The 24,130-nt window shown below is 39.2% G+C and overlaps 1 protein-coding gene across 1 annotated transcript; it reads left to right on the top strand.

Annotated features, from left to right (window-relative positions):
• Positions 1–23,779, top strand: DDX43 (DEAD-box helicase 43). Its single transcript, XM_036317521.1, has 17 exons — positions 1–353; positions 3,538–3,593; positions 4,526–4,652; positions 5,481–5,615; positions 7,197–7,278; positions 9,114–9,270; positions 9,718–9,836; positions 10,310–10,420; positions 10,703–10,844; positions 11,745–11,845; positions 17,142–17,229; positions 19,011–19,138; positions 19,311–19,420; positions 20,349–20,487; positions 21,093–21,180; positions 22,001–22,156; positions 23,589–23,779. The coding sequence occupies exons 1-16, from the start codon at positions 104–106 to the stop codon at positions 22,115–22,117; spliced, it is 1,950 nt and encodes a 649-aa protein (XP_036173414.1). The 5' UTR covers positions 1–103; the 3' UTR covers positions 22,118–22,156; positions 23,589–23,779.
• The last annotated feature ends 351 nt before the right edge of the window (positions 23,780–24,130 follow it).

The following is a 24,130-nucleotide window of genomic DNA, read 5'->3' as shown; positions in this document are numbered from 1 at the left end:
GGCTGCGTGGACGCCCTGGCAGGTCAGCCACACGACGGCACGGCCGGGAGGTGCGGGCCGGACGGGAGCGACGTCGGCGGCGCAGGGTTCCCTTCGAGGCACCATGTCTAGGCAGGAAGCCGGTGCCAACGCCTCCTCCTGGGTCGTTGCTTCTCAGCGAAGCTCGGCAGGGCCCCGGACTCCGGAATGGAGGCCCACGGAGGAGCCGAATCGAAGAGGGCGAGGAGGCCGTAGGGGCGGCAGAGGCGGCGAGTGGAGGGAGCCCTCCAGCCCTCAGCAGCCTGTGGCTGATGTCCCCCAGGAACCACCGCTCTGCTTTGGACTGAAGAACGACTGGGTCGGCGTGGTGATCGGTGAGAGCGGGAGGATGGGTGTGCGGGGGGCAGGGCCGGAAGAGGAGAATGGTTGCGGCCAGGGGCGGGGCCTCGGCAGGGGCGGGGCCTCGGCAGGGGCGGGGCCTCGGCAAGAGCGTCCCTGGTGATATTTCTATTATCTTCTGGGACTAGAATGATAAATCACTTAGCACACCTTTTGATGTTTACGAAGACATTGTTTAGGGAGAGCAAGGTTTTAGTTTTTATTTGTTATTTTAAAAAATATTTCTTTATTTAATATGTTTTTATTGATTTCAGAGAGAAAGGGAGAGGGAGAGATAGAAACATCAACGATGAAAGAGAGTCATTGATCGGCTGCCTCCTGCACGCCCCCTACTGGGGATCCAGCCCTTGACCAGAATAGAACCTGGGACCCTTCAGTCTGAGGGGGGATGGGAGTGCAAACTTTTATTTATTTATTTTTTAATATATTTTGATTTTTTTACAGAGAGGAAGGGAGAGAGAGAGAGAGTTAGAAACATCGATGAGAGAGAAACTTTGATCAGCTGCCACCTGCACACTCCCTACTGGGGAAGTGCCCACAACCAACGTACGAACTTTTAGAAGACTTCCAGAAAGCTTTGGAATGAAAGATCAGGCCTTTGACAGCTTACCCCAAAATGAACAATACAGCAGTGCTGAAATCAATCTCAGTATGATATGGAGCCATTAACCACAAATAAGGAGGTGGAAGATGTAGGGCAGCTCAGATCATTAGCCATATCTTGCACATAGTTTAACTTAAATATGATTTATCTGCTGAAAATGGCATCTTTTTTTTCTTAGTATATCTAGAGTCTTACAGATTCTTTTTCAAAAAGCATTTAGAAATTATTGGAATTTAGATTTGCTCCATTTATTGCCATCAAGTCTGAAGATGAGTTCCAACAATTGACCAGTAAGTATGGGAGCCAACATTTTGTTTTACCCCTTTTTTAATCTCTTGAAAAAAAAGAAAAAAAGAACAGATTTTGTAGGCTGCTATTAAATAGAGCAATGTAAGACTAGTTGCTTGACCAGCCAGAGAGTAATTGACCTCTCAGGGTGGCTCACGCTCAAAGATCTGAAGAATGATGCCCCACTACTAGGTTTACAGTAAAAATCACTTAAGCTCTCAACACTTATTGAGCACCTGTGAAATGCAAGCACTGTGCTCGAGAGCACCGACTTGATGTTGGTTCTAGATCCAGTTTTTAAAAAAATAAATACAACTTTGGGGGGAGGGAGTGGCAGGGAGGGGTTCAATTGGGGGAAAAGACATGTAATGCTTTAAACAATAATAAATAAATAGCCCTACCTGGTTTGCCTCAGTGGATAGAGCGTCAGCCTGTGGACTGAAGGGTCCCAAATTTGATTCCGGTCAAGGGCACATGCCTGGGTTGCGAGCTCAATCCCCAGTGGGCAGGAGGCAGCCAATCATTGATTCTCTCTCATCATCAGTGTTTCTATCTCTCCTCCCTTCTTCTCTGAAATCAATAAAAATATATTTAAAAATAAATAAATAAATACAACTTTAATTTACACATGAAGCATAGGCCATCTCATTCATGTTTCCTCCATTTTGTAAAAACTGCTGTTTGAAATTTTAACCCGGCTATTCTTGGCTTTTGTAAAACACGCTTGCTTACTTGAATAATAGGGAGGGTGGGTTCAGCTGTCTGAACTTTCGAGCAGCTCCGCGGGGTCCCTGGTTACTCCCATACTCCAGGTATCTGAAATGTACTAACTATGCTCAAGTTACAAGCAAGGCCTGCAAAAGGTCCGGAAGTGTAATGCATATTTGGGAGACAAAGGGCTGGGAAGAGTATAAAAGGGAAAAGCTTCCTCCATGTGCTTGCTTAGACTCTGGAAACAATATTCCTCTAAGCCCGCTGGTGTAATAAAAGACTCTAAAATTTGGCTTACTGATTAATTAAGGCATCTGTTTAGCTCACTGATTTACAATATAACACACATAACAATTTTAAGTGTATAGGTCAAAATTGTTAACTATAAGAACAATTGATGTTGATTCTGACTCCAATTTTTCAAAATAAATACAACTTTACACATAACAATTTTAAGTGTACAGTGTACAGTACAAAATGATAACTGTAAGAACAGTTTTGTGTAGTAGACCTCTAGATGTTCTCATTTTGCATGGCTGAACCAACTCATCAAATCTCTCTCCATTTTCCCTATCCCGCATCCCTGGCAACCACCATTTTACTTTGCTTTCATTAGATCCTTCATAGAAGTAGAGTTGTGCACTATTTTTCATCATTGGTTTATTTCACTTAGCATAATGTCCTCAAGGTCCATCCCTGTTGTCACAAATCCAGGGTTTCTTTTTTTCTCCCCTCAGGCTGAAAACTTCCATTGTGTGTACATGCCATGTTTTCTTCATCGAGTCATCTATTGACAGACATTGACATTGTTTCCACCTCTTAGCTGTTGTGAATAATGCTGAAATGAGCATGGGAGTGCAGATATCACTTTGAGATCCTGATTTCAGTTCTTTTGAATAAATACCCAGAAGTAGGATTGCTGGATTACACTATAATTCCATTTTTTATTTTTTAGGAACCTCTGTATTGTTTTCTATTGTGGCTCCACCAATTTACATTCACATCAACAGTGCACAAGGGTTCCCTTCTCTCAGCATCCTCCGGAACACTTACCTTTTTTTTTTTAACCTCTTATCTTTTTGATGATGGCCCTTGTAACACAAGGTAATTTCTCATTGTGATTTTCAATTTACATTTCCCTATTGATTTCAGCATCTTATCACATATGCCTGTTGGACATTTGTATGTCTTCTTTAGAGAAATGTCTATTCAAGACCTTTCACCATTTTTTAATTGGATTTTTGTTGTTGTTGAGTTGGTGTGTATAAGGGTTCTAATTTCTCCACAGCCTTGGACCTAATTAGTTTGTTGGGACTGCTAATGAATCCTTGGTATCTACGTCTAGAAAATGAGCCTTTTCCACTCACCAAAATTTGGAATAGAAAATGCTTGCTTTCCTTTTTCCAAACTGAAAATGATTATTGGACCCCAGGAGCCTTTGTTTGAGTGATCTGGGAAAGAACTAGAAAAGGTTCTTTGAGGAAAGTAGGTATATCCCTCTTACTGATTTCAACTTGGCTAAAAAAAAATTATTTTCCTTTATTTTTTAAAAACAGGTCGTGGTGGGTCAAAAATAAAAGACATCCAAAGTGCAACAAACACTAAAATACAGGTACGTGATCTGTGTTCTTAAATCCCGAAATGCATAGTTCATTCATAACTCTCGTTTCTGCTCAGTTATTAACATACCGTGGTAACTTAGATAAGCTGCCAAAGCTCTTTATACTACCATTCTTTTCAAGAACTCACCTAAGCTATGGGCCATTCCAGGTCTCAGTTTTTTGACTCATGGAGGTAAACATCTTTAAAAAAAAAAAAATCTTTTATTGATTTTTAGAAGAGGGAAGGGGAGGGAGACAGAGAGAAACATCTATGTGAGCAAAACATTGATGTGAGTGAAACGTCAGTTGGCTGCTTCCTGCCCGCCCTCTACCAGGGATGGAGCCTGAAACCCAGGCATGTGCCCTGACCAGGAAGCAAACCCGCAACGTTTTGGTCATGGGATGATGCCCAAGTGAGCCATACTGGCCAGGGTGGAGGTAAAAATCTTTAGAGATAAGCTTCACTGAAGAATGAGATCTCTGGGGACTATCTGATATGCCCTTCCTGACCCCCATTCCTCAGACCCTGAGCTGTTCCTGTTTCCCACTCTCAGTGGGCAGCCACATCACTCACCAAGTTCCCAAGCCAGGAACCTCAGATTACTAATGTCTCATTAATCTACAACCAGCCCATCATTGCTAAGTCCTTTCTATTTCCTGTATTTCTCAAGGAAAAATCCCATCATTTGGGGCATTCTTCCCTAAATGAAGCATCCTGCTTCCAGTGGTCCTCCTCTAACCATTCTCCACTGTGGCCAGACCAATCTTTCTAAAATGCAAATTATGTGTGTTCATGACCTTTTCTGCATAAAAGCCTTTCATAATATCTCAGACACTGATAGCAGTACTATACTTACTTACGCTTTTATATTATTTGAGTGATTGTTGGAGGGGTGAGTGGCAAGGGGACTTCAATCATACCAATTTTTTCCCTTGAATCTAGGTAATAAAAGGGTGCCCTGACGCAGAAATCAAAATTTTTGGTAGCAAGGCAATGCAGACAAAAGCAAAAGCAGTGATAGATAATCTTGTTAAAAAACAACAAAATTACAGTTCACAACCCAGAGTTGGTAAGTGATTTTTGCCCACTAAAGCCCTGTAAAATTTTTTAAAAATTTCATTCAGTATTATAAGCCATGTTATAGCTGATGCTTTTCCTGATAATAAAGCTTTAAGTTGCCATCATTAAATCTAGTCTGTTATAGAATTTTTTTTCTGTGGAATTCCAGGATACATTTTCCTCAAATGAAAACACATAACCTCCTTGGTGAAGCCTAGCAGTTTTACTTTTAGCTACAGATAATTGGGAAAAAACAAACTAGCCTTTTAAACATACTTCTGTTAATGATAGAGCAAGATTAGTCCTGGCCTCCTGTCTCTATGGTCTCTTCCCTGGAACGTGACTGACTTTGAAAACTGCCTAATAAATTTGGTATTTTAAAAATCTCAGATCTGATTGGGCTAGAGAAACAGCAACATGGACATGTGCTCTGACCAGGAATTGAGAACCAGCCACCTTTCAGCGCACGGGACAACACTCAAACAACTGAGCTACACTGGCCAGGGCTAAGACTCCATTTCTTCATCTGTTTGCCTGGAGTAAACTCAGCTCACAGCATTATAATAAAAATTAAGTGATATGTGTGATTTATTAGTAGACACTAGGCTCTCATGCTATTTAACTTCTCCAGTAAGTTACATTTCATAAATCTGAAGTAGATAACTGATGACAAAAACCATGACCAGAATTGTCATGGCACTATAGCATTAAAATCCTAGATTTTTATATTGCAAGCATTATTGTCAGGTTATTAAAACACAAAGTAGTAAAATGGTTTTGAGGATTTTGTACTGGTAGGATTTGTTTTGAAACTAATTCGGTAAAAATATTTTAACAGATATTGTTGCATTCCAACCTTCTTTTCGAAGAGATGTAAGGACAGATGACAGTGTTGTTACAGAAGATCAGCCACTACTTGATTGGGACCAAATTCGAGAAGATGCTTTGAAATGGGAGGAAAAAAAGTGGGCAGGTTGGTGCTGTATTCTTTTTTTTTTTAATATGTTTTTATTGATGTCCAAGAGGAAGGGAGAGGGAGGGAGAGATAGAAAAATCAACGATGAGAATCATCAATCAGCTGCCTCCTGCATGCCCCCTACTGGGGATCAAGCCTACAACTCCGGCATGTGTCCTGTCCAGGCAGGAATTGAACTGTGACCTCCTGGTTCATGGGTTGATGCTCAACCACTGAGCCAGGCAAGTGTTGTATTCTAACACTTACATGTGGTGTTGATGTTTCTCTTAATTGAGTTTTTTATCCTCTGTAAAATGTGTTACTTTTAGTAATAAGGTCTATATGAAAAATGATAGTCAAGTTTGCAATGCTGCAATTATTTCCTAGGACATGATACTTTCTATGTTGTCTGTGTTGTGATTTATGCTATAAGTAGGAAATTAAAATATTAAACTTACCCACTCTTTGTCTTATTTGAGGTAACTTATTGCAAAAGTTTAATAAAATAGAAAATCAGGCCCAAGGGGAAATGAAGGGAATAGACATGCTGACCATGAGTTATTAACATTGTTGCTGTGATTGAGCAAAAGTTGATCTTGGAGTATCCTGACTGACGAGGACAAAATAACAAGGGAAAAACATTTTTTTAAAAAATATATTTTATTGATTTTTTACAGAGAGGAAGAGAGAGAGATAGAGAGTTAGAAACATCGATGAGAGAGAAACATCGATCAGCTGCCTCCGGCACATCCCCCACTGGGGAAGTGCCCACAACCCAGGTACATGCCCTTGACTGGAATCGAACCCGGGACCTTTCAGTCCGCAGGCTGACGCTCTATCCACTGAGCCAAACCAGTTTCGGCAAGGGAAAAACATTTAATAAGCGTTCAGTTCTTGAGAAGATATGAGTTTTTTAAATTTGTTTAATTTTAAATGAAATTCTTACTTGGAATTATGTATGGAGTGAAATGTTCCATAACCAAATTTCAGAGTAAATTTGAGCACTAAATTTGTCTATCGGAATGAGGCAGCAATATATTTATTTAAAATTAAAAAGCTAATGCACTAAATGTAACAAATATTAACGATGATTAATTCCACAATGGCAGTCAACCTTTCTGCATATTAAGTTTCCAGTGCCACCTCATCAATATATGAGTTGGGGGATTTGGGATGGGTGACCAGAAAAAGGATTTTCAAGTTTGGAGGAGCTATAAAGGCACTTAAAGATGAGTAGCTTCTGAGGGTAGAATAAGGACAAATATTTTATTTCTAAATATAGGAAAGACCTTCAAAGAAAAGATAAAATCAGTTTACTATATTTGAGAGAAGATTCATCAACTGTGATCATTGTGATCTTGCAAAGCATGGTTTCTTTTATATTTAATTTTATAATTAAAGACCTCTTTCTTGTGTGAAAAATGTAATTAAAAGACAAACTAAAATTCTGGCATAAGCCTGGCTGACAAAGTGTGGAACAATTGTCTAAAACTGTATGGATGAACTTGATACGTATTTTGGTTGATTTGTGTTACTTTAAGTGTCAGTGAAATGTAAATTGTCATTATTTATCAAACTGAATTTTCACCTTTGTCTCAGATTTACCTCCAATTAAGAAAAACTTTTACATGGAGTCAGAAACAACAAGGTCAATGTCACAAGGGCAAATAGACATTTGGAGGTGGGTTACTTTTCCAAATGAGTATTTGTATAGTTATGTTATTAAATTAATTTGGGCAAAGATTTGAAATGTTTGCATTTGAAGTCTACACCTTTCATATAAAAATGAAAACTTGGTAACCTATTGACATATTTTAGAGCATTGCTATGTAATAAAACTTTCTGCAAAGATGGAAAATGGGCTATATTTGTGTCTGATAGAATAGTCACTATTTATATATAGGTATGGAACACTTAATATATGGCTACCTCCTGGCCTATGAACCAGGAGGTCATGGTTTGATTCCCGGTCAGGGCACATGCCCAGGTTGCAGGCTCCATCCCCAGTGTGAGGCATCATTGATGTTTCTTTCTTTCTCCCTTCACCTCTGAAATCAATAAAAATATATTAAAAAAATATATATATATATATATATACACACACACATATATATATATACACACATATATATGCATGTGTGTATGTGTGTGTATATGTGTGTGTGTGTGTGTGTGTGTGTGTGTGTGTATGGCTATTATAATCGAGGAACTGAAATTTTAACTTAAATTATTTATTTATTATTTTATTATTTTGTCTTTTTTTGTTAATCCTCACCCAAGGGTATTTTTCCCATTGATTTCTAGAGAGAGTGGAAGGGGGTAGGGGGAGAAAGCGAGACACATAGATTGGTTGCTTTCTGCACACCCAACCCTACCGGGGTCAGGGATGGAATGTGCAACCCAGGTTAATGACTTTAACTAGGAATCAAACCCACAACCCTTCATTCCTAGGGCTCTAACCACTGAGAAACATCCGCCACAGCTTACTTGAAATTTTTTAATTTAAAAAGGCACATGTGGTTGATGCCTGCTGTATTGAGTAGAAGTTTTAGAGAATTATTTCTGCAACTGAAAATCATAAGAAATTGATCTGGTATCTGAATACTAGAATAATTTTTTACTCTTCAATCCTTATTATCTGGAATTAAAGGTGCTATTGGCAACATTTTTTTTCTATTAACACCTGTTAGGAAATTAAGATAGTATAGCAGAAACAATAGTTATTCTAGAGATTGGGATGGGGTTCACACCTTGGACAAGTAACTAATACTCACTTGCCAAATGGGAATAATTCCCACTTCACAGGATTGTTGAGGTTTAAAGAAATAAAGCCCTGGCTGGTGTGGCTTAGTTGATTGAGGGTCCCCCTGTGCACCAAAAGGTCACCAGTTCCATTCTGGTCAGGGCACATACCAAGGTTGCAGCTTGGATCCCCAGTCAGGATGTGTGATGGAGGCAACCAGTCAATGTTTCTCTCTCACACCGAAGTTTCTCTTTCTCTCCCTCTCCTCTCCCTTCCTAAGAAAATTTTTAAAAAAATTTTTAGAAAAAGGAAATATGTGTGTTGGCCCTCAAGTGTTTGCCAATCTAATTTTGAATCATGAAGCATATAATTTTCAGGCTCTATTCTTTTTTTAAATCTTTATTGTTGGAAGTATTACATATGTCCCGTTTTTCTCCCATTGACCCGTTAATATCTTGGCTTTCTTCCCCCTCCACTCCCCCCCCCACACACACACACACACTTCAGGCTCAGGCTCTATTCTTAACTTTTCCATGAAACTTTTATTGGCCCATTCACATATACAATGTAATTTTTTCCCTTCTTTTTGCAACTATTCTGATAAGAAAAAAGATGTGCTTATTTACTGTGACTGTACTAACAGTCTGGTTTTAATCAGTTGCAATTGAATTTCTAGATATGACCTGAACTAATGCTGGAAAATTTCTTGCTTTGGGAGTAAAGTGACCAAAACCAATAATATTTGTTCTGTGTTGTTGTTTTTTCCCTTAAAGGAAGGAAAATTATAATATAGTGTGTGATGACTTGAAAGATGGTGAGAAACGTCCTATCCCCAATCCTACTTGTAAATTTGAGGATGCCTTTGAATGTTATCCTGAAGTTATGGAAAACATTAAAAAGGCAGGTTTCCAAAAACCAACACCAATTCAGGTATGCTGAATAATTGTTTAATTCTAATATTTCACTGGCCATTTCCAGCCCCCCCCCCCCCAACAATATCTGTTAGAAGTTAAATCACCAGGGAGCAACTGTCTCTTATGAGCACTCCTCCAGCACTTCCTGCACTACCACTTCTAGCACTCAGAAAGTATTTGTTGAATGAAGTTTGGGACTGGAATAGGAGGGACACTTGACACAAAGAAATGCACTTTTTTTTTTTTATTAGTTAAGGTATTACAAATGTGTCCTCATCCCCCCCGCCAACCCCCAACCCCCCCCCCCCCCCCCCCCCCGCCCCGCACACTCATGCTCCCATCCCCCTGTTGTCCATGTCCATTGGTTTGGCTTATATACATGTATACAAGTCCTTCGGTTGATCTCTTCCCCTTACCCCCAAGAAATGCACTTTTGATTTCACTATTTATCATTTTATTTCAGTCGCAGGCATGGCCAATAGTTCTACAAGGAATAGATCTTATAGGAGTAGCCCAAACAGGAACAGGGAAGACACTGTCTTACTTAATGCCTGGATTTATTCACCTTGACTCTCAACCAGTGTAAGAATTTCTACAGCTGGGTTCTCTAGGGGTTTAATGGACATGGATACCAAAAATTCACTTAAAGTTTCTTTGACATATTGTATCAGTCAAAAGGTAATGCCTAGTCCCAGGGAAATACACTTTCACTGTGCTGGTGAAAGTATGAATAGACAAAACAGTCTGGTGAAGCAATAGAAAGTACCTACCAAAGGTCTTAACGGTGAAACATGGGAAACAATTTATTTAAATTATCATGTTCAGTACAATTGTGTGAGAGAAAGTTTGACATAGGAAAGCATTGGCCATATTCAATGAAAAGGCTTCTATTTGGGCCCTTGGATTTTTTTGTTTGACTGTCTTTCTACATTTCTCCACCTTTTATGGTGAATGTATGTGACATTGACACTCATTGCTACAAATTTTAAAAGCACTGAATGAATATACCATGTATCTGAGACAGGTACTTCAATAGTCTGTTTTTCTCTCCGAAGAGCTAGAGAGAAAAGGAATGGCCCTGGCATGTTAGTCCTTACACCCACTCGGGAATTAGCTCTTCAAGTGCAAGCTGAATGTTCTAAGTATTCATATAAAGGTCTTAAAAAGTAAGTCATTTCTTTGTCTGCACCTGCATCAGCATCTTGATCATTTGTAGCTTTATATATTTTCCTATTATTTTTCACACATTTCAAGAATCTGATTGGCTTGGCATGGGTCAGGTATTATCCCTGACAATATAATTATAACCAGGGCAATGGAATCAATAACAGTGATGTAAAGATGGCTCTTTATGACACACCACCGTGGGTTGATGGATGTTGATAGTTCTCAGAAAGGGGCATGTAATTCCAAACATGAACGTGAACCTCTATTTTTTTTTTTTTAAGTGTTTGTATATATGGTGGTGGAGATAGAAATGGACAAATACAAGACCTGACAAAAGGTGTAGATATCATCATTGCAACTCCTGGAAGATTGAATGACCTGCAAATGAATAACTTTGTCAACCTGAAAAGCATAACCTACTTGGTAATCATGGAGCAGGGGTCTGAAATAATGGAAGAGCTGAACTCTTATTAAAATACTCTTCAAATGACTGTTCATTTTATAATGGTTTTATTTTTTAAAATATATTTGTATTGATTTCACAGAGGAAGGGAGAGAGAGAGAGAAACATCAATGATGAGAGGGAATTACTGATTGGCTCTCCCGCAAGCCCCCGCATGCCCCAACTGGGAATCAAGCCCAAAACCCGGGCATGTGCCCTTGACCAGAATCAAACCCGGGACCGTCCAGTCCACAGGCCGATGCTCTATCCACTGAGCCAAACTGGCTAGGGCTATAATAGTTTTAAATCATAGGAACATTTCTCATTTCCTCTACTATGTTAAAGTAAGGGTTTTAAGATAATTTTATTTTAATGTGTTTTTTTTATAAATGTTGAAAAATGTAGATAAGTACAAAAGAAAATAAAAATCCACATGGATATTTAGATACAATTTTTTCATTAAATAGATTTAGAAACTTAACCAACTTATAAATAATCAAATTAATTTATGTTGGAAACACAGAGCTCTTATATAAGTGATGGCGAACCTTTTGAGCTTGGCGTGTCAGCATTTTGAAAAACCCTAACTTACCTCTGATGCCGTGTCACATATAGAAATTTTTTGATATTTGCAACCATAGTAAAACAAAGATTTATATTTTTTATATTTATATATTTAAATGCCATTTAACAAAGAAAAATCAACCAAAAAAATGAGTTCGCGTGTCAGAGGTTCGCCATCACTGTCATATTCTCCTGGAGAAGTTAAAATAGAGGTTTAAGTAATAGGGAAAATGAGAAAAAATTATCTCAGTATTCTATTCATTGAGAGCATACATACTAGCTACCTCATATCTAATCGAGCCTCATTTTTAATGCAGGTATTAGATGAGGCTGACAAGATGCTGGATATGGGATTTGAACCACAGATAATGAAGATTTTATTGGATGTGCGCCCAGACAGGCAGACTATTATGACAAGGTAGGTATGTGACTAATTGCTAGCCTACAACATATAAATCTGGAATAGATTCCGTTCTTTGGTTAATTTCCCCACAGGATTTTCAGAGCATTTCTTGAAAGTATTTTGAGATCCTTAGGTGAAAGGTATGTCATCACTTAGTATAGCAACTCAATGTATCAGTGTAACAAGGACTACTGGGTTTCCTAAATTACAGATAGAGATTTCTATAAAAACATGGAGGGGACTCCTAAAGGGGAGGTCGTGTTTCATAGTGGGGTCTCACATTTGAATAAATGATCCCCTGTCCTTAGGGATAAACATTTGATTACTGAGTACTTTTTGCCCAAAGTCAAACTGAGGAAGCAATGATTGTTATTTAAATGCACAGTGATCTCACCCTGGCCAGTGTGGTTCAGTTGGTTGGGCGTTATTCTAGGCATCAAAAGGTTGCTGGTCTGATTCCCCATAAGGCACATGCCCAGGTTTCGGGCTTGATCGCCAGTTGGGGCATGCAGGAGGCAACCAATGGTTGTTTCTCTCTTTCCCACTTTCTCTCTTGTTTAAAATCAATTTTTAAAATCTTAAAACAATAAAATAAAAACTAATGCAAAGTGATTTGTAAACCATTTTCTCCTTTGTGTTGTTAGCATAAAAAAGTGGTATATACTTGATGAACTATACTAAATTTCTTCACTTTGTTTTCTTTTTAAAAAAATTTTTTAAATTGATTTTAGAGATTTTCCTCCCATGGGACTGAACCCACAAACTGGGTATGTGCCCTGACCAGGAATTAAACTGGTGATCTTTTGGTGCACAGGATGACGTTCAACCAACTAAGCCACACTGGCCAGGGCCCTCACTTTGTTTTCTTACTAATCTTCCCATCTAATTTCTGTGAAAGTATATATATATATATATATATATATATATATATATATATATATATGTATGTATATCTCTCTCTCTCTATATATATATATATACACACACACACACATATGGTTAAGAAACATTTGAATTTGTATATCCTCTCATAAGTACGCTTAAAATGTTTTTTTGGGGGCATAGTTTTGCCTGCTGACATTGTATGAAAAATACAAGGTTTTTACTTTTTTAAAAATAAAGGCCAAGAGAAATCTAACACTTGCATTCATTTTACCTTTTCAAATATTAGAATTTAAGGTATAAATCTCCTTCACCATTGGTTTATAAACCTGTGTATTAACCATATTTGAGCCCTAGCCCTTTTGGCTCAGTGGATAGAGCGTTGGTCTGCAGAACAAAGGGTTCTGGGTTCAATTCTGGTCAAGGGCACATACCTCAGTTGCAGACTCCTCCCTGGCCCGGGCCCTGGTCAGGGCTCACGCAGGAGGCAACCAGTCGCTGTGTTTCTCTCACATCGATGTTTCTCTGTCTTTTCCTCTCTCTTCTACTCTCCATAAAAATCAATGGAAAAATATCCTTGGGATAAGATCTGGTGACAGACTGACTTCAAGGGCCCTTCTGGGAGAAAGGTCTCTGCGACCAGAGTTACCGACCGTCCCAGGATCTGCTGCTCAGAAGAGTCCGGAGGCGGAATTCATGTGGCTGCGGGAGGGAAAGTGGAAGACAGAGAGAAATACTCATGTGAGAGAAACACATGGATTAGTTGCCTCCTGCAAGAACCCCAACCTGGGCTGGCCGGGAGGAGCCTGCAACCCAGGAATGCATAGGCACTTTAGAACCATGCCTGCTTTCTGACCAAGAATTTCTGAACTTGGACTCAACTAGTCTGTGATGAGCTGGAGGTGGTGAACGGAGCTCCTCTGGACACGAGCGGCCACTGGTCTCAGAGGAATGAGCCATTCAGGACAGCAAGGCCAGTGAGATCTGAGGGTGCATCTGCTTCTCGGTGGAGAGATCTCCCAGAGCCCAACCTCCTGAAGAAACCCACCTCAGTCCCGTCCCTTTCGGGGCCCAATGGCGGTTGACGCAGCTCTGGCAGGACTCCCGGCAGAAATCAACTGTCCCATCTGCCTGGATGGCCTGTGAGACCCTGTCACCATCGAATGTGGGCACAGCTTCTGTCGCTCCTGCACCCAGCAGTCCTGGGCTGATCCGCAGGACAGGTTCCCTTGCCCTGTGTGCCGTCACCCATGCCAAGAGAGGTGCTTGAGGAGCAACACCCAGCTGGGAAGGATGGTTGACATGGCCAAGCTCCTCCAGATCACCAGGGGCAAGAAGCAGCAGCAGGAAGAGAGGCGCTTGTGAGAAGCACAACCAGGTCCTGACCCTCTTCTGTGAGGAGGACCGAGAGCTGTTGTGTCCCCCTGTGCACTCAGCCTCCTGACCACCAGGGCCACCAGGTGAGGCCCACGGAGGAGGCTGCCTCTCATCGCAGCCAAAGGCTCGGCAGTTACATTGAGCCCCTGAAGAAGCAGCTGGCAGACGCTCAGAAATCAATAAGCATTCAAAGCAAAAAACCCTTAGAACTGAGAGAGAAGGTGGAAACCCAAAGGCTGGAATTACTCTCCGAATTTGAGCACCTGAGGCAGTTTTTAGAACGTGATCAAGAAGCAGTTCTTTCAAGATTAGCTAATGAAGAAAAGGCGATTGAAAAGAAACTCAGCGCTAATATAACCGAATTTTCAAAGTACAATTCCACACTCAAAGGCCTGCTAAATCAGGTAGTAGAGTGCACGGTGCTGACGGATGTGGAATTGCTGTTACAAATCAAAAGTTTCTACAAGCACTCTGAGGGGTTCAGCCCATCAATGTTTTCAGTCCAGTTACGGAGGGAAGGCTGCAGTTTTCCTTTCCAGTATTCTGCTTTGCAGAAAATTACAAAGACATTTAGAGTAGATATCATTCTAGACCAGGAGTGGGCAAACTTTTTGACTCGAGGGCCACAATGGGTTCTTAAAATGGACCAGAGGGCCGGAACAAAAGCATGGATGGAGTGTTTGTGTGAACTAATATAAATTCAAAGTAAACATCATTACAAAAAAAAAAAGAAAGAAAAAAAAAGAAAAATATCCTTGGGGGAGGATGAACAAAAACAAACAAAAAAAACATATTTGAGGAACCAAGATGGCGGCATAAGGTATAAACCTGTACGTGCTGCCCCCCCACAACAACATTAAAACTACAACTATAAGACAAAACAGCTATCATCCAGAACCACGGGAAAGCTGGCCGAGTGGAAGTTCTACAACTAGAAGGAAAGAAAAAAGCGCATTGAGACTGGGTAGGAGGTGCAGAGGCGCCAAGAACAGTAGTACGGAGGCGCAGGAACCGGGCTGCACCTGGGTGCGCGGTTTTTTTCGATCGAAAGGGGGTACAAGCTCTCGAATGCACTGAACTCATTTATGGCCGGGGGGTCCCAGACTCCTACGGGTAGAAACTGGACTGTCTTGCAGTGGGTTGGAAAGCGAGGGTGATTTTCTCACAGAGCTGCTCGCAGGGATCATTGTTGCTGTGGGGCAGGGACTCGGGACACAGAGACGCGGAAATGGCTGACGACAGCCATTGCTTTTTGCTCTGCCCTGGTGATTCTCTGAGACCCTGCCCCACTCAATTTACATCCCCACCCAAACTGTGCGCAGCGGCACAAAGGAATTACCTGCGCTTTTGCAGCCTAACCTAACTGCAGCTGGGTCAGAGAGCTCCAAAACTTCCAAACCCCAAGCAAAGAGGAGAAATCTGCTGGTATCGCTGTAGCTCCTGCTGGGTGGACTCACACAGTGGTTGACTTGGATATCCAGGAGCCAGGGTACCCCTGGTCAGATACCAGATTTCAACTCCTCACATCCGTAACGGACACACTCAAGAAGCAGACTCAGTGAGCACCAAAGTCCCACTGAAGCAAGTCCTACCCCATAAGGGTGTCTCCAGCACAGCAGTTCTTCCACTGTAGACACAGCGGGTCCTCGCAGTCAGCCAAAAATGCGGAGACAAAGAAACATGTCACAAATGAAAGAAGTGGAGGAAAGCAAACTAATGGAGGACATAGAGTTCAAAACCACAGTTATAATGTTACTCAAAAATCTTCTACGAACCTCCGAGGAACTTAGTGAGAACTTCGAGGATCTTAATGAGAATGCCAAAAAAATGGAAAAGGACCAGTCAGAAATTAAACATACACTGACTGAATTAAAAATAATATACAGAGATCCAACAGCAGACTAGAGGATTGCAAGAATCAAGTCAAAAGATTTGAAATACGAAGAAGCAAAAAACACCCATCCGGAAAAGCGAAACGAAAAAAGAATCCAAAAATATGAAGATAGTGTAAGGAGCCTCTGGGACAACTTCAAACGTACCAACATCCGAATTATTGGGGTGCTGGAAGAAGAGAGCAAGATACTGAAAGCCTGTTAGAAGAAATCATGACAGAAAACTTCCCCTACCTGATGAAAGAAATACACTTACAAGTCCAGAGAACCTCAAACAAAAGGAATCTAAAGAGGACCACACCAAGACACATCATAATTAAAATGCCAAGGGCTAAAGACAGAGAAGCTTAAAAGCAGCAAGAGAAAAACAGTTAGTTACCGACAAGGGAGTACCCATATGACTGTCAGCTGATTTCTCAACAGAAACCATGCAGGCCAGAAGGGAGTGGCAAGAAATATTCAAAGTGATGAATACCAAGAACCTACAACCAAGATTACTTTATCCAGCAAAGCTATCATTCAGAATTGAAGGCCAGATAAAGAGCTTCACAGACAAGAAAAAGCTAAAGGAGTTCATCACCACCAAACCAGGATTATATGAAATGCTGAAGGATATTCTTTAAGAAGAGGGAAAAGAAAAAGGTAAAGATAAAAATTATGAACAAATAAATATCTATCAACAAGTGAACCTAAAAATTAAGTCAGAATAAACTGGTGAATATAATAGAAGCAGGGGCATAGAAAGGGAGTGGACTGACAATTCTTGTGGGGAAGGAGATGTGGGGGGTGTGGGAAGAGACTGGACAAAAATCTTACACCTATGGATGAGGACAGTGGCAGGGGGTAAGGGCATGGGGTGGGGTGGGAACCAGGTGGAGAGGAGCTATGGGGGAAAAAAAGAGGAACATCTGTAATAATCTGAACAATAAAGATTTATTAATTTTAAAAAAACATATTTGAAGGTTTCTTCTAGTAGATGCACTAAAGTTGAACAATTCTTTGTGAAGCATATATTTTCTGTAAAATCTGTCTTATTGAAAAGTACTAAATTTGTCTTTCATGAGCAATTTGGTTCATAGCAGTCTTAGGAAACTTAGTAATGTTTAATTTAGAGTAAATTTTTAATATTAGTGTATTTTTTCCCTTTTTTTAATTTTCAGTGCAACATGGCCATATGCAGTCCGTCGGCTTTCACAATCTTATTTAAAAGAGCCAATGATTGTATATGTTGGTACTTTGGATCTAGTTGTAAGTTTGTTTTTTAATTACTATTTTAATAAATATTTCAACCCAGCTTGTGTTACATAATGGTTGAGCATCTACCTAGGAATCAAGAGGTCACCGGTTCCATTCCCAGTCAGGCCACATGCCCAGGTTGCGGCCTCGATCCCCAATGGGGGTTGTGCAGGAGGCAGCTGTCTGCTGGTGTTTCTCTATCATTGATGTTCCTACCTCTCCCTTTCTCTCTAAAAATCAATAAATACTATAAAAAATATTTTTTCCAATGCAAATGGAGAACTTTATTTGATTGCTTAAAATGCTATCACATTTATTTTTTTATTAAATTTTTGAGGGTGACATTGGTTAGTATGATCATGTAAGTTTCAAGTGTACATTTCCATGATGCATGATCTATATATTGCATTGCGTGTCCACCACCCAAAGTAAAACCATCTTCCAAAATATACTTTGTGTTTTGGCAAGTCTTCTCTGCCCACTACCTAATTTTAGAGCAAATACTAGATACATACGATTTTATTTATAAATACTTCAGTATATATGTCTAAAAGACTAATTTAGCATACCATAGTATACCTAAAATTTTAATAATCCTTTAATGCCATAGGATATCCAGTCCTATCTATTTTCCTGGTGTCTCATTTTTATTAACCCTGTTAGAATCAGGTTCTGAACAAGGTCTGTATCTTTGCATATACTTAAGCCTGGTGTTCTCTTTTTGTGAAGTTTAGATAGATCAGTAGTTTCAGATGATGTTAGTAATTATACAATTTATAACTGAAGATCTCCATTATATCTCTCTTCCATTATAAAGTTCTCTCGCCTTTCACTTAATAATTATAATTGGCCTTTCAGGTAATCATTAATGAAAATTGCCCCTTTTTACTCAGTCACTGGTAATAATAATGGCTCTTTGCCTAGGCTCACTTCATTAGATTTCATGAAAGGCAGGATAAATGGTTGGTTCTTTCCTTTTATTAAATACTACAGTGGGGCCTTGACTTACGAGTGTCCTGACTAACGAGTTTTTCGAGATACGAGCCGTCTCTCAGCCGATTTTTTTGCTTTGAGTTGCGAGCTAAAATTCAGGTTACGAGCCAGCTTCAGATACCCACCGCTAGTTGGCACAGCGAACGTCACAGTGAACGCCACAACATCAGCCCAGCATTCAATTCATTGTAATGGTGAAAATTGATTTGACATACGAGTAATTTGAGTTACGAGTTCCGTCACGGAACGAATTAAACTCTAAGTCAAGACCCCACTGTATTAAAAATCTATTTTATCTCTGGGTCAAAATGGTACCAAAGATATTTTGAAATTTTGCATTAAATTGTCAAAATATTCATAGAATGGAAACGCTTGTGTATAAGCCAGTAATCTTCCATTGTTGTAAGGGCTATACTCAAAGGGGCTATATTCATGTTAGTTTTTGTAAGAGTAGCCTCACCCCATGGGTATTTCTTTTCCTACAATGGTAACCAAATAGCTTCAACACACTGCCAAGCCTTTAAGAGTTTCCAATGCACATGAAAACTGTATAATATTGTTAACCAGTTCACCCCCAATACATTCATAAAAAGGGAATAAAATATTTTTTTTATAAAAGAGTTTCCAACTTCTCTACAAATCCTTGAATAGAAATAGTTTTGCAAGGACCTGCTGCTCTTTTTCCTGTTGGCAGTTTATTAAAGCATTAACCAATTATGTGAAATAATATCTGTTGTGAGCCAGGGAGGTATGGGATTTGCCTATCAATGTTGATGTACTATGATCTTTGAATCTTTTAGGCTGTAAGTACTGTGACACAAAATATAATTGTCACCACAGAAGAAGAGAAACGATCTCATGTCCAAACCTTCTTAGAGAGCATGTCTCCCAAAGACAAAGTCATAGTGTTTGTCGGCAGAAAAGCTGTGTAGGTATTTTTTTCTTTTACATCCTTAGTCATCAAATGGATTTATTTAGCATTATTTCTATTTGTATCCTATTTTCAAATGAGAGTGGATATGCTAATAGAAGTAAAATAGTGAATTGATGGTGGTATTAGAATAAGCACTTAAGATCACTGACTTGATCTTTTGCTTCAGTGCTGATCACTTATCAAGTGACCTGATTCTCCGGCATATATCAGTAGAGTCTCTGCATGGCAACAGAGAACAGAGCGATCGAGAGAAAGCATTAGAAAACTTTAAAACAGGTACATTTATTTAATTACTATTTGTTGCATTTTATTTATTTGTTTTAAATATTTTTTTTATTGGTTTCAGAGAGGAAGGGAGATAGAGAGATAGAAACATCCATGATGAGAGAGTATCATTGATTGGCTGCCTCCTGCATGCCCCCTACTGGGGGGGATCGAGCCCACAACCAGAGCATACGCCCTTGACCCGAATCGAACCTGGGACCCTTTAGTCCGCAGGCTGACATTCTATCCACTGAGCCAAACCAGCTGGGGCTATATGTTGCATTTTAAATGAGTCCAATGCATGTGATTGGCTGTGTGACAGCTCTTCTTCATAGAACCCATTTCTAAGATCTGTCCTCGGCTTACAGACATCAAAACTATACTTGGTAGAGCTCTAAATATTAATCAGACTAAGACTGTCCAAATTCAGAGAGCTAATACTTAAACCCGGATGTCAGGGCAACAGTTTGCAATGGGGGATATTTCTATTAATTTACCTGAGACGCATGTATCTTGGTGATATGGCTCAGATGATTTAGGGAGCATTTGCTGAACCATGTCTACTGTGTTGTAACTTGCCAGCAGTTAACAAGAAAGACTAAATAAATATCCCTTTCCCATTTTCACTACCTTAAGTGTTTGGTTTTTCCCTTTTTAAAAATTTAAATTCTTTATTGTTAAAAGTATTACACATGTCTTCTTTTTCCCCCATTGACTTCTCCCCGGCCATTCCCACCCCCAGCACATGCCCTCACCCTCCTACTGCCTATGTCCAGGGGTTATGCTTAAGTGTTTTAATATTAAGTGTTTTTGCCTTAAGTGTTTTAATATTAAAGATGATAATATTTCACCTGATTAGATATTAGGGGAAAATATGTTTTCTGATATATCTTGGATTTATGCAAAAATGTATCTATATTCTTTTGGCTTTACTCTTTAGGTAAAGTGAGAATACTGATTGCTACTGACTTAGCATCTCGAGGTCTTGATGTCCATGATGTCACACATGTCTATAATTATGACTTTCCCCGGAACATTGAAGAATATGTGCACAGAGTAGGGCGCACTGGAAGAGCAGGGTAAGCAAGCATAGTCTACCTGTGAGAAGCCAACCTTGTCTCCTCATTACTCCCCTCACAGACATCCTATATAATAAAGAGGTAATATGCAAATGGTCGTTACACCTTGCCGAGTAATGACCAGATCAGCAGGAGGGTGGGGCAGTGAGTTAGGGTTTTTCAAGATGCTCACACGCCGAGCTCAAAAGGTTCGCCATCACTGCCCTATAACCTGCTTTGCTACTTTATTTCTGTTGAACTGGCCTGTTCTGATTCAATAGGCCCCTCTATGGTTAGCTGCATGTAACTTTCTGATTCCACTCTTTGCTTTATATCTATAGTGTCATATACCCAGTGGTTACTCTTGTCCAAGTTGGCATAAGTAAGAGGACCTTTCCTTCCCAGAGCACCACTATCACACACCCCTTGTAACGTGCTGTTTAAACAACTACAGCGTGTTTAGATTCCATATTGCTATTTAAATGATGCTAAATTCTGATGTATAATACATATTTGGGCTTGTGAAAGAGTTGAGGTTTTGCTGCAGCTGTTTTTATTCTATTTTGCTAACTGAATAATGAATATAAATTATAAATCAAAATTGAGTGTTTTTCTCCCCCTTAAAGGAGGACTGGAGTGTCAATTACCCTTATCACTAGAAATGATTGGAGGGTTGCCAATGAATTAATTAACATTCTGGAAAGAGCAAACCAGGTGAGAATATAAAACTCATTAGAACATTACCTCATGTCACATATGTTCAAATAATTTCATTAGTTCTCATTACTTGGGCTTACTGCTTACCAGAAAAGACAGATATTAAACAAGTAATTAAACATATTATGAGCCCTGGCCAGGTAGCTCATATGGTTAGGGCTTTGTTCTGAGATATCAAGGTTGTGGGTTCAATCCCAGGTCAGGGCACACATATAAGAAGCAACCATGAATGCACTAATGAGTGGAATAACAAATCAATCTTTCTCTCTCTTCCTCTCTCTCTCTCTCTCCCTTCCTCCCTCCCTCCCTCTCTCTCTTTTTCTCTCAAATAAATAAAAACATGTTATGAGGACTGTAGCCTAGCAAAGATGAGGAGCTATAAAATTATATAATTATGGCCACTAGTATAATGGAGATGAGCATCACTGAAAGCCCTGCTGAGGAAGAAACCAGTGGGTTAGGAGAGTTGTAGAAGAATGGGGTAAGTGTTTCAGCAGGGCAACATATTCAGGCCTAGAGATGAGAAAGAACATAAAGAAAGTGGCACCAGGTAAGGCAAGTTAAAGGACTTGGGAAGCAACTGGGAGGCTATACAAACGGGGGAGTGTATAATGATGGGTGTTTTTAAGATCAGCCTGATTTTATAGCTTGAAGATAAATTCAGAGTTTAATATGCAGAGACACATTTGAAAGATTTCATGTAAACAGTTCTGGACATGCTCTGATTGAATGGTTTGGAGGCATTTTAGTATATTGTGGAAAAGCTGTTCTACTAAAAGAATAATCTCAATCCTAAAATCACATTTAATGGTTTCAGAGTATCCCAGAGGAGCTTGTATCGATGGCTGAGAGATATAAGGCAAATAAACTGAAAAAAGAAGTGGAAAAAAAATTGGGAAAACCCCAAGGAAAACCCAAGAAGTTTCATTATTAATGTCTGTGTTGAAAAGTGGTTTCAGCCTACTTATAGGAGGTAAAATTTGAATAACACATGGTCTTTGAAATGCCTGTTTTCCTTAACTAGGCTTTGTTAGTATGTTTACTGCAATCAGCAGTATTTAAGAGCTGTTAACATAATAAATTATTAGGTGTTACTCTTTACCTGTTACCTAAATTCTAGGTAATATATCTTTATTTAGAGTTAGAACTATTAATTCTTTAAATTGTACAGAAAGATCAAGAGTGTAATGGACGTGGTGTAGGTACACATATCATACCCTCTTCTGAGCAATTTGGTAATGTCTCAATTAAAATACATATACCTTTTAATCCAGCATTTCCTCTTCTAAGAATGTATTCTACAAATATGTCGGCATGTACAAGTAAAGATTTACTACAGCAATATTTGTAGTAGGAAGAGACTATAAATGTCCAGTAGGGCACTAAGTGAATAAACTATGAAGAAAATACTTTGCAAATCATATTTCTGGTAAGGGACTATTTATCCACAATATAGAGAACTAAAACTGAACAAAACACACAACCTGATTAAGAAATGGGCAGAGGGTTTGGACAGACATTTCTCCAAATAAGATATACAGTTTTGAGTATACATAACAGCTTATTCTTGTATTATTATTTATTATATTATTTTCCATACCAACAACTGTAAATCTACTTTTGCCCCACCCTGTACCAATGGCCAACAAACATGAAAGATGCTCAGTCTCACTAGTCACTAGGGAAATGCAAATCAAAACCACAATGAGATCACCTCATACCCATTAGGATGGCTAATACCGAATAAACAGAAAGTAAGTGTTGGCCAGGATATGCAGAAACCAGAACCCTTGTGCACTGTTGGTGGGAATGTAAAATGGGGCATCCACTATCCAAACTAGCAATTACTCAAAAAATTAAAAATAGAATCCAGCAAATCTGCTTCTGGGTATATATCCAAAATGGAAAGCAAGGTCCCTAGGAGGTATTTGTACACCTATGTTCATAGCAGCTTTCTTCATAATGGCCATAAGGTGGAGGCAACCAGGTGTTAATGCATTGATGAACTAAGTGGTGCGTAAGAGGACATTCTGACACATCCTATAAAATGGATGTGTCAGATCCATTGAAATCATGGATAGGATAGTGAAAGGATATCATGCTCAATGAAATAAGGACCTGAGGTAGCTAGAGTAGCCAATAAAAAGACAAACTAGCATGGTGGTTGCCAGGAGCTAGTGGGAGAGGGGGAAATGGAGAAATGTTTAATGGGGATATAGTTTCAGTTTTGCAAAAAGAAAAGGTCGTAGAGATTGGTTGTAGAAAAATGAATATACTTAATGCTTTACTACTGAACTGTGTATTTAAAAATCACTAGCATGGTAAGTTTTGTTATGTATTTCACCACAATTATAACTTAAAAATTTTGGAACAGCGGTTTACATTTTTTTCTGCTTATTTTTCAGAACTCAAGATTTTTTATAGATATAGTACTTCAGCTGTATGGAAATACGGAAACATACTGATGGTGTTTGAAAGACTTGACTGATTATTAAAATAATAGTGCTTTAAAATGTAGAATTCAATATTTTATAGTTTAACAAAATTAAAAGTATTTCAACTTGAGTTGAAAATTTTTTTAATGGATATTAAGGAATGTAGCATAATTTTTTTTTCACTTTTAAAAAATAAAAGTAAATTTTGTCTTCTGTAATGTTCCTGTATTAAGGTCAGTCTTTAAAGGGTTTAAAGCTTGTTTGGATATTGTCATGGCAGTGAAAAAGATACTAACAAAATAAAAATTTTTCTATGATAAAAGACATACTGATCTCTTGTCTGTCTGCAGAGCCCTTTAATTTTGCACTTACTAAATAGTATTGTACCTGGGTTGCGGGCACATCCCCAGTGGGAGATGTGCAGGCGGCAGCTGATCGATGTTTCTCTCTCATCGATGTTTCTAACTCTCTATCTCTCTCCCTTCCTCTCTGTAAAAAATCAATAAAATATA

This window comes from Myotis myotis, unplaced genomic scaffold (genome assembly GCF_014108235.1).
Source record: "Myotis myotis isolate mMyoMyo1 unplaced genomic scaffold, mMyoMyo1.p scaffold_m19_p_7, whole genome shotgun sequence".
NCBI classification, from domain to species: domain Eukaryota; kingdom Metazoa; phylum Chordata; class Mammalia; order Chiroptera; family Vespertilionidae; genus Myotis; species Myotis myotis.
The sequence above is the reverse complement of the archived record's forward strand: the minus strand, read 5'-3'. Positions and strand labels throughout refer to the sequence as shown.

Excerpts from the sequence above, each read along its gene's own strand:
- DDX43 (XM_036317521.1), top strand. The coding sequence starts at position 104 with ATGTCTAGGCAGGAAGCCGGTGCCAACGCCTCCTCCTGGGTCGTTGCT. Across the intron at positions 5,616-7,196 it reads GGAGGAAAAAAAGTGGGCAG|ATTTACCTCCAATTAAGAAA; the intron begins GTTGGTGCTGTA and ends CCTTTGTCTCAG. Across the intron at positions 19,139-19,310 it reads TTTGTCGGCAGAAAAGCTGT|TGCTGATCACTTATCAAGTG; the intron begins GTAGGTATTTTT and ends CTTTTGCTTCAG.